This window comes from Octodon degus, unplaced genomic scaffold, assembly GCF_000260255.1.
Source record: "Octodon degus isolate 3935 unplaced genomic scaffold, OctDeg1.0 scaffold00093, whole genome shotgun sequence".
Lineage (NCBI taxonomy): Eukaryota > Metazoa > Chordata > Mammalia > Rodentia > Octodontidae > Octodon > Octodon degus.
In genome coordinates this window covers 9,649,766-9,663,997 of record NW_004524669.1, presented here as the reverse complement: position 1 = coordinate 9,663,997, position 14,232 = coordinate 9,649,766, and the positions used below count along the sequence as shown (strand labels likewise).

At 55.6% G+C, this 14,232-nt stretch overlaps 1 protein-coding gene across 7 annotated transcripts in view; it reads right to left on the bottom strand.

Moving 5' to 3' along the window:
* Wt1 (Wilms tumor 1) overlaps positions 1 to 14,232 on the bottom strand; it is a 38,296-nt gene that overhangs the window by 19,388 nt on the left and 4,676 nt on the right. For 2 of the 7 annotated variants that reach the window (XM_023722790.1, XM_023722791.1), the window contains exons 2-6: positions 13,643 to 13,765; positions 13,447 to 13,549; positions 13,087 to 13,302; positions 4,474 to 4,551; positions 3,612 to 3,662 (exon numbers count right to left, since the gene is read on the bottom strand). In XM_023722790.1, coding sequence (XP_023578558.1) covers positions 3,612 to 3,662; positions 4,474 to 4,551; positions 13,087 to 13,302; positions 13,447 to 13,549; positions 13,643 to 13,765 — 571 coding nt within the window. The remainder of the gene's footprint in view (positions 1 to 3,611; positions 3,663 to 4,473; positions 4,552 to 13,086; positions 13,303 to 13,446; positions 13,550 to 13,642; positions 13,766 to 14,232) is intronic. The other 5 variants (XM_023722794.1, XM_012516174.2, XM_023722795.1 and 2 more) reach the window with 3 other exon arrangements.

The window sequence follows — 14,232 nt, the reverse complement described above, 5'->3', positions numbered from 1 at the left end:
CCTGGGTGGTTCCTTCCTCATTTCCGTCTGAACATTTTCCCTCCCTCCTTCATATGAGCGTAATTCCTGCCTTAAGTGGGTCAGAAACAGCCCATGAAGATGAACAGTGGACCAGGCCACCGATACAAATAGCTGCAGGAACTGGGATTGAACCCAGGGGCTCCCTACACCTCTAGTGTTTTGCACTTTTTGAGAGCAGGTCTCATCAAGTTATCTGGTGGGAGTGAAACTTGCAACCCTCCCGCCTCAGCCTCCCAAGTATTGGACTATAGATTGCACCAACACACGGTGCTTCGAAATCTCTAGACATTTTAAGAGACTAAGCACATTTTCAGAGCGAAGACTAGTGCAGGCTGAAACAGACCTCGACATCAGCCTCTGAGTATGCATTTGTAGCGCTCCACCCAAGCAAAAGCCAGGCTTCTCAGGAGAGAAAGCAACCCGCCGCCAGGTGCACACAGAGAAAGGTCTACCTGTGGGTCACAGAGCAGAGGGTATTGTCACCTGGGACACGGCACTGCGGGCAGCTGCAGCTTCCTGCCTGGGACAGTGGGACTGTCAACATTACATGAATTCCCTCATCCGATAAATTAAACATGAAAGCAAACAGCGCAGAGACAGAAGGCCAGGAAAGGTGGCAGCCAGGGAGGAGAGAAAAGCGACACAAATGAGAGGCTTCAGCACCAGTGCTCCATGGGGGCAGATGGGATGGGGAGGAGGCTGAGTCAGGACACTCCTTCCTCATCTTCCTCATCCTCCTCATCACATTCACTTTCCTTTGTGGCATCACCAAGTCCAATGGAGGCCAAAATAAAGCAAGAACTGCTCCAGCAGCGCGCGGGGCGTGGGGGGGGGGTCGTGGACTGGTGTCCTGCACGCACACCCCGGAGCCAGCCCAGCACCCAGGCCCCGGTTCTGCCCTGCATGCTCCATTGTGTCCGTTTCCCACTCCCCCGCCCGCCCTGCCGCTTCCTCCTGGGCTCAGTATCTTGGACCGCGCTCAAGGCTGATATGTTTCTCCCTTTCACAGGATATTTTCTTCAGAAGACAAAACAGGCAGCAAGGCGGCCGTGGCCTGGGAGCCACCTTTGGAAACCAGCAGAAAACGTAAAGAAAGAAGGCTGGTGCCCCGACAAATGCTCAAGAAGGGCTTGTGCACAGAAAGGTTCTCCAGAAAGGCGGATTTCCTGCTTTGAAAGCCTATCCGGCTTGCTTATGGAGGAAGGGAAGGAAAGGGAGCCTGTACATGACCTCTCCTCAAACCTCAGCCGAGATCAGGCTTCTCTCACTTGAGGTCTCACACGCAGCGCGGGTCCCTGAGGACACGCAGAGGCCAGAGGGGCTGAGGGAGGGGCCAAAGCAGGAAGCCAAGGAGATGCGGCGCCACCCAGGACCTGTCCCCACCCTCCGGAGGTTCTGTGCCCGCCGCCAGACAGGGTCTCCACCAGCAGAGTGCATCCTGCAGACCCCACCAGCCTCCTCTGCAGAGCGACTTTCCAAACAGCGAACTTTTAGAGAACAACACGCCAGCTAGTTCCTGTTTTGGCGAGAGAAGTGACCTCTTAATAAAGCACTGCCAGCGCCATGCTCGCACGGGAGATGCAGAAATTAAGCATTTGCGCCGTAAAGACTGAGTCCCGCCCCGTCTCCTGGCCACAGATCTACCTTGTCACCGTGAGTTCTCGCCAGTGACTTCAGATATTCACAAGGGTTTTGACTGTAGATGAAAGAGGTCTTCCCAGTGCTGAGGATCAAGCCCGAGGCCTTCACACCAAGCTGTGGCTCCACCCACCCCACCTTGCTTTTTTAAATTTTGGGAACAGGGACTTGCTAAGTCATTAAGTTGTCCAGCCAGACTGCCTTGTGACCCTCCTGCTCCAGCCTCACCGAGTGCTGGCAGAGGCCTGCCACTGGCTGGCTCCAGCTCAGGACCTACTAACAGTGCTTGCACGCCACAGCAAGGAAAGCCAGTACGGCAACGCAACGCAGAGATTGCTGCCCACTCCTCCAGGATAGCCACGCTCCTGAGTGGGAGTGCAGACCCACGAGACCAGCTGCCGCCCTTCCTGGGCATGGTGGAGGAGTGAGGTCACCAGTCATCCTCTTAGAGCTGAAAAAGGGCACACCAGGTCATGACACAAGTGTGAGGTGAAGTGTACACCCGACCCTGAATGTCACACTCAGCACTGCTCAGAACTGACCTGGAGCAGCTTGGCCGAGCACAGTATGCCCCAGGGTGAGCCCTGTGTGCACCGTGGGGCTCGGACCTCAGTACAAACCCTTTCCAACTGTGGTCACCATCTGAAACAGCTAAGGAACTAGTCTATGGCCGGGTCCTGGGAGCAGGCAGAACTGACTCTGGAGCCCTAAGTGGCTGGACCTCTCCACCCTCACCCCAAGTGGCCGCCGTGCGCAGAGAGCTGCGAAAGCCGAGCGGGAACTCAGGGGAGGACTGTGGGAAGGAGCTGGATCAGTGCAAATCTAAGGGACAGATCCACACGGTGAGAGAATAGTCAGAAACTTGGATCACTGTGAGGTCTTGTTCTGAGTTGTCCTTACATGGGACCAGACCTGGGAACAGCTGATCCTCAAACAAAGCTGCATTCATGAATTACATTTTTACTTCTGAAGTTCCCAATGTAACAAACCTATGACAACGCCCCTCATTTTTCCTTCAAAGAAGCAGACTGAACAAAGCACATTTTCACACTCTGTCCTTCACCCACGCAGTCCAGCTCTGCCTTCCCAGCAAGTGGCACATGTCACGTGTCTCAAGACCTTTAAGAATATCGAAATTATCTCCAGTGTGAGACACCAAGACTCACACGCTCAACTCCTGATCTGCGACACCCGTAATCCAACCAGCCCACCATGCACTGCAGCAAGGAGGGACAGTCAGCATGGAATCGCGGCGCACCCTGCACAATTGCGTTCTGTCTGTCCTTGGCACTGGATCTGGGCAGGGTTACTAAATTCTGAAGAGAGGAGCGGAAGACAAGGAAAGGATCCAGCAGGGAGGGCGGGGACCAGGAGGCCACAAAGGGTGAGCAAGCGGAGTCAGGAGAAACATGGAGTCCAACTGCCAGTCCTCAGGGATGGGGCAGGCGGGGGCACAACACAGGGGTGCTGGGAGCCACTACTGGTCACCAAAGACCCCAGTGCAGACCAGAGATGGAAAGCAGGAGGCTGGCGCAGGGCAGGCCAAGAGGAGAAAGGCGAGCGAAATCGCTGCAGATACTCCGGGTGCACACTAGGGGCTAGGGGCTCCACAGAGCCTTCTCCACACATGTAGGACCAAAAGTCGCTTCTGCTGTGGAGACTGACGGGTAAGCAGAGGAAAGCAAATTGAAGCAGGCAAAGAAGGAGAGACCTGTGGACCTCACAGGCACAAGCGTGATGCGGGAAGTGGTCATGGGATCAAGCAGGGCTCCTGCTGCGAGCTTCAGCACTTTCTCCGGGGCTGTGGGTTGGAAAATGGCACTAGCCCAGGCATGTGGCCACCTCGTGGCTGTGACCACAGGAGTGACTGAGGGTAGGATCTGCCCATCCCAGCTCCCGTGTCACCCTAACTCCTGTGTGGCCTGAGGAGGCACCAGGCCATGTCCACTCACTTGCCGTGCCCTTCCGTCCATTTCACTGCGCTGGAGCTCCCAGCAGCAACTCTAGAAGAAAAGAAGAGGCGGGGATGGGGCACGGAGGGCAGCAGGCCCTCCGGCAGGCCCCCCACCCTGAATCCGGGAGGAGCCCTGCAACTCCAATGGTTGAGGTTCAAGCTCAGTCCCAGCTCTGCTGGGGCCTGAGCAGGTGCCACAGAGCTGGAGGGAGCTCGGGCTCTGCTGCTTCATCTGGGCTTGACAGGGCGGTTGCAGTACAGAGACGGGACTGTGAAGGTCATGTGACTCAGCGCAGCTCCTCAGTTGTAGGAGACACAGCCCTGCCACGTCACCCCAGCAGGCTTCCTGTACACTAACAGGGAGGCCTCGCTGGGGCCTGGTCTTGGTGTTTGGCTGCTAGGTGGACAGCACCTCTGCCTGGCGCCTGGAGCCACATCCCCCTCCTGCAAGGCCTGTGCGTGCGTGCGTGCGTGCAGGTGAGGCCCTCTCCGGCCAACCCACAGTGCAGATAGAAGGAGCCCAGCCCGGGGCCCTGTGCTCACAAAGCATCACATGATGAGCTGGAGCAGCCGCTCACATCTGTGGCCCCACCAGCAAAGCTTCCCGCTAGAGGAGGTGGCAGGGACGCTACAACGCTGAAGATTCCTAAGACATCGTGCAGGCAAGGCCACAAAGTAAGCTAAGCCGGTAGTCACAACTCCCCTGCTGCAGACAGAAAACCCCTCTTGGTAGTTTTAAAATATTTTTGCTGAACACAACCCCCTGGGGGACAGAGGAAGCACCCTATCTGGAGCATTTTCTACGACTGTGCCCCTTGGCGAGTAACCCTCGGACTGGCATGGAAGGAGACCTTACTCACCCCTTTAATGTGGCCCCTAAGTTCATCTGGTTCCAGGTCATGCATTCAAGCTGAGAGGTCATCTGGTATAAGTTGTCACTGTTGGGAAACATTCAGAGTTAGAAAGACACAATGACACACACACACACACACACACACACGCACAAGCTTCGGGTTTCCGATGGTCTTTCAAGTGCAAGGCTCCCGCATCTTGCAGCCTCACAGATGGGTCTCTGCTTCATTGCACAATCTCGAGCCCACACCACAGGGGCCAGAGTAGCTTGGTGGCTCTGGGAGTTTGTGCAGGTATAAGCTTTGCAGGGTAGAGGCTGAAGGGAGGGAGCCTCCAAAGGGGACACAGCCTGGACAGCTCAGCATTAAAGTTAAAGGCCCGGAGCCAGAGCCAAAAGACAGCAGATTAATTATTCGTGAAGAGACCATTAAGTTGTTTTAATCAAAAGGATAAGTATCCTGTGGATTATGAGAGCCTGAAAAGTCAGCCCCTGGTGACAGATGGCGAGTGCCCAAGGGTGTGACAGCAATGGAGGAGGTGGCAGGCACGGCAGGCAGTGGAATTATGCTCTGGACATTTTACAAGCCGGCAACAGTCAAGTAGCACTTTTTTTTTTTAATCCAAAAAGCAAAAACAAAGACCAGTGTTCTACGATGAGACCCCAAAGAGAAAGTACATCAGCAACCATGGAAACCAAGCAAAATCTGTTCTATTTCTGCATGATTCTCTCATTCCTAGAAACCCAGCACATATAAGCTGTGATCAACAACTACAGTGAATGCATTTTTTAAAAACTTATCACAGTAAAAGCAGACTGCTGCGAATGCGCCTCAAAATCCTCCCCCTCGCCTTGTGCACACTCATCCCATCCTTCTCGTCCCTCCTGCAGCAGCTCTGGAGTCCTCTTTCCTGAGAGTTTTCAGTCCCACTGGTGTGGCTGCTTCAGTGTCCTGAATTGATTCACAATGTTGACCTTCTGGGGCTCTTTTGGCTGTGGGGAAGCCGCCCAGAACCAGATCTGCTGAATAAGGTGGGTGAGAACACAACCTAATGCTTTCCCAAGCTGTCTTTCTGGTGGACAGTGCTCTGTGGCAGCATGCACCACAGTTTTGATCCTACCTCAGAGACACAAAAAGAGGACTTCCAGAACTGCTTCACAAAGTGGAGCAAGCAGAGGGCTAGGTGTGTGTGAAGCAGGAAAGAGTATTCTGGGGGATGCATGGCAGCATGTCCTGCGCTACATTTCTTTTCACTTAAACATTCAGCATCCACATATTTCATCTGGTCCCTGTAGATCAAGTACCAGAAACTTCCCACACTGCTAAGCCCTAGTAGGAACACCTTTGTGCCTGAACTGAAATAGTTAACCATGAAATTTGAGACCCAAGAGATTAATGGCCTACCTGGGAACCATGGTCCAAACATATTTGGAGGGAAACACTCACCCACCTTCACGCAGAAGTGAAAGATAAGAAGCCTCCACTCACTAATGTGTGATATCAGATGGCAAATACTGGACAGCCTCTGTCTTGTCAAGAAATTCCTTTCAGTTGCTTCACTGGGCAACACTCATTTTTACTCATAGAGGGTTTTTGTCTAGCCAAATAAACGGGACTGGAGGGGTCAGAGAGATACCAGGGACGAGGAAAACCTGAACTCCATGCCTGCTGAGAAGCCCGATAAATCCTGGTGGAGTCCATTTGACCCCCCCCCCCCCGAATTATCACCCTGGGAATTATCTGGAACTCCTCAGTGGCAGATCCAGAGGTTCAGAAGGAACTCAGTTTCGAGGGAAGTCTGCCTGCGAAGAGCAAAGTGACTTCAAACTCCAAGTATGCACCACTTTATTGGCCAGTGAGTACCTGGCGTGGTGCTCCCCCCACGACCGGCTGAGCACCATGCTCCCGTGGTACCCTACATACCAATGCGAAAAAACGATAAGTCTCCCTCAGCGGCTGCCCGGTTTGCAGCGGCCGCCGCCGTGCTGGTCGGTGCCACTGTGTTTCGCAATTCCATGAATTCCTGCTGGAAGGCTGGTGTAATTAATTCCTGAAGGACCCCAACTTTTATTAGAAGAGCCGTGGGCTGCATTCAGCACCAGGGAGCTCCCTGAACTTTCCCCGGGCTGACAGTTCATTAATAAGCGCCCCCCTCCACAGCCTTGCCCGCACTGGGTTTTGTTCTCCTGCGCCTTTTCATCAAGCAATCCATTTATTAATCTTGCCATTAATCTCGGCCAGCAGGCATTGTATTCCCCAGGTAGCTCTATATTTTTGTCACTGATTTTCAAAAACTGTTCACCAACTGGAATCACTCAGCTCCTGCTGACAATTTTCGGAGGCCCTCGTGGGAGGTGGGATCGTTCTCAAATTATGTAATTCTTGCATAAGACTGAGAGTGTGACGACTTTCAAGACAGCTTGGAAACCAGACGAGTGAGCCACCAACGCTTTTGTGCAAGGCTGAACGAATCCCAAGCCAGGAGCCTTATGAGGCAGCGATTTCCTCCGACACAAAGCCTCGCCCCGCTGGTCCCCAGGCTGTCTCTGTGAAAGCACCTGGAGAGGACATCTCAACGAATGTCCTCGGTCCTCTGAGAGTAGACTTTCTCAAATACAGGGCCTGGGCCTTTATCTATGCCTCTTCCCCGCTGCCACTTAGTGGTCACTCTGTCCTGCCCTGTCTGGAAATAAGACTTCAGCTACGTTGAGATACATGCAGTATTTTTACATGAATTTCGTTCTGTCCCACTTCAGGTGGTTCCTAGCAAGTACCCGGCAGCATGTGTGGAACCTAGGATGTGTCTACTGCACGCAGCATTTTGCAGGGGTGCAAGCTGGGCAAATCCCAGTGCCGCTCTCTGCACCTCGGGGTTGTTTTTGTTTTCCTGGTAAATGGCGACATCAGTCAGCCTCAGATGGCTGAGTGCTGAGGCCCTTGTGGCCCTCAGAAGAAGGCGCAGACCACAGACTTTAATTTCTCCAATGGACAGATGTCCAACAGTGTGTCAACACTCCCAGTGTGGCTCGAGACGGCCCTTCAGGGTGGGTTCACAGTGACGTCCACTCAGCAGGCAGCACTGAACTGCCCGCTGCTGGGGGCCCGGGTGTCCCGCGCCTGCCTGGCATCCTGTGCCTGCCTGGCCCTGGGCGTACTGGCGCTCCCAGGCAGCCTGTGCTCCTCTGAGGGCTGTGTGCCAGACTGGGAGAGCAGTGTGGCCTGACTCCTAGGAGCTCAAGGACACAGGACACCCTCAGCCTCCAGGCTCGCTGAGGAGGGCGCAAGCTCTTGCAGCACTCAGACACACACACACACACACACACACACACACACACACACACACACACAGGCCCTCCTGAGCCCAGCTTGAAAACTGCTAGCCCGGAGAGAAGTGAGAAAGGGCTTGAAAGAAAGAAAGAAAGAAAGAGCCCAGGTCAAACAATAACAAAGCAAAAAAAATAGGGTCAGGGATGCAGCTCCGTGCACAGCACCTGACTGACAAGCAGACGGTCCTGGGTTCAATTCACAGCACCGAAAAGAAGAAAAAGCTACTAATCGTTTCCTAAGGGAGGAGAGAAGGTCAGAGCCATGTCACCTACAACCTTCGATGGGGGGCCTGGCCAGCACAATTTTTGCTCTGGAGAGAGTGACATAGGCCAGTCACCGCGGCTGGCAGGAACAGCAGAGAGCTCTAGCTGGAAACCCTGGGACCAACACGGCTGGCTCCCAGGCCCTGGGGGCTGGGTCACACAAGGCTCACCACAGACACCCACGGAAAGAGGCAGCGACCTCGGGAAAGACGGGAAAGACGTGGCCTCTGGCAAACGAGGCAGCCAATTGTTACGTGACCACTGCGGATGCCAGGGGAGATCAGGCAGCTCGGGTCCCAGTGACCCCCATGTCACGTAGGCAGCCCCACCCGCCCAGCTCCCCATGCCCGGAAGTGAACTCTGAAACCGCAGGCTGCCAAAATATATTCCAAGAACCACCGTGTCCTTTATATGTTTTTAAGTAGATCTTTTTAAAGGCCCTCGTTTCCTATGTAAGACATGTTTGAAGTTGGAGGTACGGGAAAGAGGGAAGAGAATTCTGTAACTGCGATTAATAAGTTGGAGTAAAATAAAAGGAAGTCAGTCTGAGCAAAAGGGGAACTTAAAAGGAAATCGGTAGTAGATCATATAGTTTGTTTTGGCCTGGACTACAGTATGAGTGAGCTCTCGACCTCTGTACAAAAAGAAAAGAAGAAGGAAGCCCCAGCCGCTAGCTAGCCAGCTCCTCCCTCTCCAGGGCCGTCAACTCGCCCCACTCGAGGGCATGCTCATCTCGAAGTGCCTCCCAAGTGTGTTCACGCCGCCGCCGGGAGGAAGCCGAGTCCACCTCACCAGCGGAACACAGCCCGCGGCTGCTTCTGCCACGTGGCTGCTGCGTCTGCTGCGCGGCTCCGACGTGTGGGATCTTAGCAGAAGGAAACTCCCATGAGATCCAAGCCCCAGAAGTGCCAAACTGGAGCACGGCAGCGATGGCTGGCAGTGCCGATGGAAGGCTTCGCGCTCCACGGGGGGGGGGGGGGTGGCCCTGCTCGCCCAGCGCAACGCCACAACCTGCAGGGACGCAGCGCAGTCGCCTTGCAGGCCACCCTGAGCACTTACTTCACGCCCTGTTCTGCTGCTGTCACTCCTCTTGAGCTCCCAGCTCACTGGGAAAAAAAATCCCACTGGGATTCTATTTCTGTTCAGACAAGAGGTACAGGCTCCCCCATCCGTGGAAATGAGTTCAATGCCGCCACCCAGGAAAAAGCATCGAGCCTCACCACGCCCTCCCACGCTCTGCCTGCGTGCCATTTACAGAGCTGGGCACACAAGAAGGGCCTAATTTTTTGAGCTCGAGCTGTCCTCTGATTGATGTCTGTGTTGAAACCCAGATCAGAAGGTGAGCTGCACGCTGCCCTGAAGACCTGGAGCCACACGGAGCTCTGTGGCCACGAAGGAGGCTTCTGCCAGTGTGAAGAGGCCACCACGCAGGGCCACGCCACCTGAAGCTCATGCTCCCAGGACTAGTGTGGTGCTCCCTGTTCAAAGGGACAAACAGGGCAAGAGGGAAGACCATCATCTCACTGGCAGCGCAGTGGCCAGAGGAAGCTGTGCAAGGCCAGTAGGAGGGAGGGGAGAATGTCCTTAGGTAGGTGAAGCTGAGCCACATGTGGGACACTGAGCCACGTGTGAGGAAGTGGGCACACGTTGAGACAGCGAAGTGAGCTGAAATAAATCAGACTCACGGCTTAAGCACCATGTGGCTTCTCTTCTATAAGAAACCCAAAGTAAAAAGACCAAAATGAAAGGTAAATGCTAGAAACAGAAACACATTGTTGTAAAAGGGGAGAGGACAAGGAGACGAGGAATGGAGTAAGAAAAACGATGGTGCGTTGGGTCTAGGGACCAACTCCCCATAATGAATATAACGCACTGGTAAAAATCAGGTGCAAGTGGTGCTAACAGGAATCCAGTGCTGCACCCACAGTTTTGAAAGCAGTGTGAGGCTCACCCCACAATGGGGGCCCAGGGAGGCCAGCGGGCAAGAGGCAGCGGGGCCGAGGGGCAGCCAGGGAGAGCCCACCGCCTCCGCTAGCAGAAATAGGTGCATAACGGGGCTGGACGTGGATGCCCACCCCAGGAGGTTGGGGTGGCCCTCACTCTGGTGTGACCCCAGAAGCACTCTTCTCCAGCATGGAATCAGGCTATTGGCTGGGATTTTTTAGGTGGCCCGAGCTGAGCTGACCAGCAGCACCCACACAGTGGGAAGGACGGGGCTGCAGAAGCCAGGGTGCGAAGGCAACTTCTTTCTGGGCTGAAGTTCCAGGAGGACATGCTCTTGCTCGACAAGCACCCACAGGGAAAAGCTAGGCCCAACCCTGAAGCTCGCCTTCTCTGGGCAGCTCGCCTTCTCCTGGCAGCCCGCAGAATGGGTGGGCAGCAGACGGACAGCTGGACTGGCACAGCTGTGAGAAACAGAGCCCGTGTGTGGGAAGCCCACTGACAAACGCTGACTCCAGAGGCGTGCAGCCTCCACGGTCCTCCACCATACAGAACACCTGCTCTGCCCCTCTCTGTCCCCCTTGGGGCCTCAGTGTTCTCCTCTGTAAAGACGGTGATAACCCTGCTGGCTGTTGTCACATGGGCCTGCAAAGTCCACTTAAGCAAGACACTAAGGACAGCACGCACAGCACTGCACCGTGCACCCACGTGAGTCCTGGCACCTCAGGTGGTCGGGGGGCAAAGAACCCCGAGGGGAAGTGAGCACAGCCAGCCAAGTGCTCCACGCGACCCTACGTCCACCCCTTGTGGTCACTAGGTCCTAAAAGGGCCAGAATCCAGTTTCAGAATCCTTCGAGAGCTTGGGACAAAATTCTCACCACCTTCAATGTTGGGAGGAGACTGGGAAAACAGCCCCAACCTCCCCATAGGGCCATTTTCCACCCCTCCTGTGCACATCCGCACCCAGATGCACGCAGCTCTGATCCAATCTGACCTGGTAGACCTGCTACTTGAGAGAGGGGAGGGGACACGCAAGGGCCAAGGGAAGAGCTGGGATTTCAAGACCATCCTCTCCAAAGGCAGACTTGAGTTAGACATTGCTCATTTAATATCAGATGCGCTCCAGGCCCCAGCATGGGGAGCCCAACCTCTCTATGGGGAGAGGGTGCTGAGCTGCTGTCGCACGGGGTCATGGGTCAGCCTTTTTCAGAGCCCCCCAAATGTAGACCCAGGGATCCCCGGGAGAACCACTGAATATCTCAAATTCAGAAGTTAAGCCACTGAGCAATTTATACCTACTCTACTGGTTTTCAAACACTGCATTCACAGAAATATTTAAATGTACCTCAAACTTTTTTTAGGAGAGGAAAAGAAGAAAACTGTATAATTGGAGCAATGTAGGTGCACAGATGCCTTCCCGCACATGACCTTGGCAAAGTGGTCAGTGAGGTGAAGGTCAAGCTCCGGACTCAGTGCCACCTCTTTCCACACAGCTCAGATTATTTTTTTTTCAGATTATTTTTTTTCAAGACAGGGTCATGTTACTCAATTCAGGCTGGCCTTGAGCACACTCTCTAGGTTTGGCTGGTTTAGAACTCACAATGACCCTCCTGCCTCAGCCTCCAGATTACTGGGATTACAGGTGTGTGTGCCACCAAACCCAGCTTTAGATTCTTTTTTGAAATGCTTTGGAAATTTGTGTGAAAGAAGAAAGTGGTACTTTTATGAGGTTTGTATCAAAACAAGAAAGGAGAGATAAGCAAACATTTCTGAAAGACTGAAAAGAAAAAATTGCTTTCTACAGTGGCCAGTGGGAAGCTAGACAAGAAAATGGAAACGCTTTGTGCACAAACTGCTACGAGGTTTGGGTGCAGCTCGGCACCAGGCCATCCTAGCAGGACAATGCTCTGGACTCAACCTCCAGCACTGCAAAAAAGAAAGCAAAACCCAGGTCCCAGGGGTGCGGCTCGGCAGCACAGCATGTGCTTGGCATCAGGAGGCCCTGGGCTCCACCAGCAGCCGTGTGCACGCACGCACACACCTACACACCTAGGCACGCACACAGGCACAGTATCTGAGTGACCCTTCTGCTTGGCCACAGATTCATCCCTAAAACCCATGCAGGGACTCTTGGTGGGGAACTGCTATTAAAGAGCAACTTTAATCCAGACTCCTCCACCTTCTGGGCTGCTCCACCCTGGCCCTGTGGGGACCTACAGGGTTAGGCTGGCCTGGCAGGGAGCAAGCAGGCTACATGCAGGGCTGTACCCCCAAGGACCCCAAAGCCCCAAACAGTGCCCACTCCCACACCACAACCTTCCTCTGGCCTGGGGTGCGACCAGGGCAAGACCACAGACGTCAGGAGGAAGAGGCAGCCCAAGGTCTTCCCATGGGAATGGTTCCAGCCGCCTCCCCTGCTACCTGGACAAGAGCAAGGACACCCTGACCGTGGACAGGAAGGAGCAGCTCTAGATGTCAGCAGCGCTGCCACGCGCTGGGGAGGAGGGGGCACACTGGGCTCCGGTGGAATGCCAGCGGTGACGGGTGTGGGGGCAGGACTTGTACCAGGACAGAGCTGGCGTCCAGCAAGGAGGGAGGGAAGGAGGGGGCCTAGCGCTGTGTGTGCTGCGCAGCCCGCACACTTCTCCGCCTCCTCCCCCAGAACAGCGAGCAGATTCCACAAGCCGATTAGGCATTTGCCCGATTGGATCTTCACGAGTTGCAAAGCCGGCAGGCTCAGGCCTCAGACCCTGAGGAAGCACTGCGGCTCCAAACTCCCAGGAAGCCAAGGCCCAGGGCAGGGCCGGCAGCCGGCCTCCACCTGCGGGGGGCGGGAGGGGGCGGAGCGGAGGTCCTCCAGGCGGAGCTCTTCCTTCCTTCATTACCTCACTGCCTCCTTCCCTTGACGTCAGCCTCCGGGTCCCGCCATCCCTGCCAGGAGGGGCTGGGGGCAGCCAGTGTCAGGACCCCGAGGCAGCGCGGAGGAGGGGCAGAGTGCGGCAGCTCTCCCACCCAGCACCCCCAGCCCAGGCGCCCCCAGCCACGGTTACCAAGCAACCCTATCTGGACGCAGGACACCCGCCAAGTTCACCTAAAGTTGAAGAATATGTCTGGGGGAGAGATGGTGGAGGGGAGCAGAGAACTGGAGGGAGGCTCGGCCCAGCAAGCAGAAGGGGCACACACAGGTGGCACAGGTCCGGCGGGTCCCCACCGGGCTGGGGGACCTCCCCGCAGGTGCTGGGGGCCAGGATGGGCCAGGGCTGCGTGCGCCGTGGGGTCGCTCCCTTCCTGGAGCCCAAGGGGCTGGCTTGAGGAAGATGGGGTGGGGGTCCACACTTTTGCCCAGGACAGTTAAAAGCCCAGAGGTCAGGCCAGCAGCTGGACACAGACCAGGAGAGGCAGCGGCTCTCACTAGCCCGTTGGGACGGCTGTCCCGTGTCCCAGCCCCTACCTGCTGTACGGTGTCCGCAACAGCAGCGCCTGACTGCCTGCACAGCTGTCTGTGGGGGTGTGGCAGCCGTAGACCGGTGGTGGCACAGAGTACTGCTGCTCGCCTGGTGAGGGGACAGAGAGGCTGGGGTGAGCTGCCTGGGGCCACGGGGAGCAGCGGACGGGGTGCTCCCAGGTAGCCCGACAGACGCACTCACCCAGCGACCCCTGCTGCCCCATGGGGTCCTCGTGCTTGAAGGAGTGGCTGGGCAGCTGTGCGGCGTGGTGGGAGGGCGCGTGGCCATAGCCGGGCGTGCCATCGAAGGTGACCGTACTGTACCCTGTGGGGCAGAGAGAAGCACAGGTCAGCGGGTGTGGGGCACAGTCTGTGCCAAAGCGGGCGGGGTACAGTGACTGCACGGATCCACAGCCACCATGGCCTTGAGGTGGCCTTGGGACTTGTCCTCACTTCCCAACTTAAACTCAGCTCTAAGTCTGTCTTGGCTTCCGAGGGGACGGGACACAGGAGCCTCTACACTCAGCCTTAGAGTTAAGTACAAAGCTCCTCATAGCTTGACAGAGAAAGTCTTTCTCCCCAAAACAGTGTGGGGCTCTGGACCAGCAGGGCTACGCAGTCTGGTGTTGGAGGGAAGAGAAATCACTCAGCCATCTGCTCTGGAGGGACTCCCGACACACAGCCTTCCAAGTGTGCAGGTACCGCATTGCCCCTTACCCATCTTCTACAGCAGTGCCCAAGTGTGCGGGTACCGCATTGCCCCTTACCCATCTTCTACAGCAGTGCCCAAGT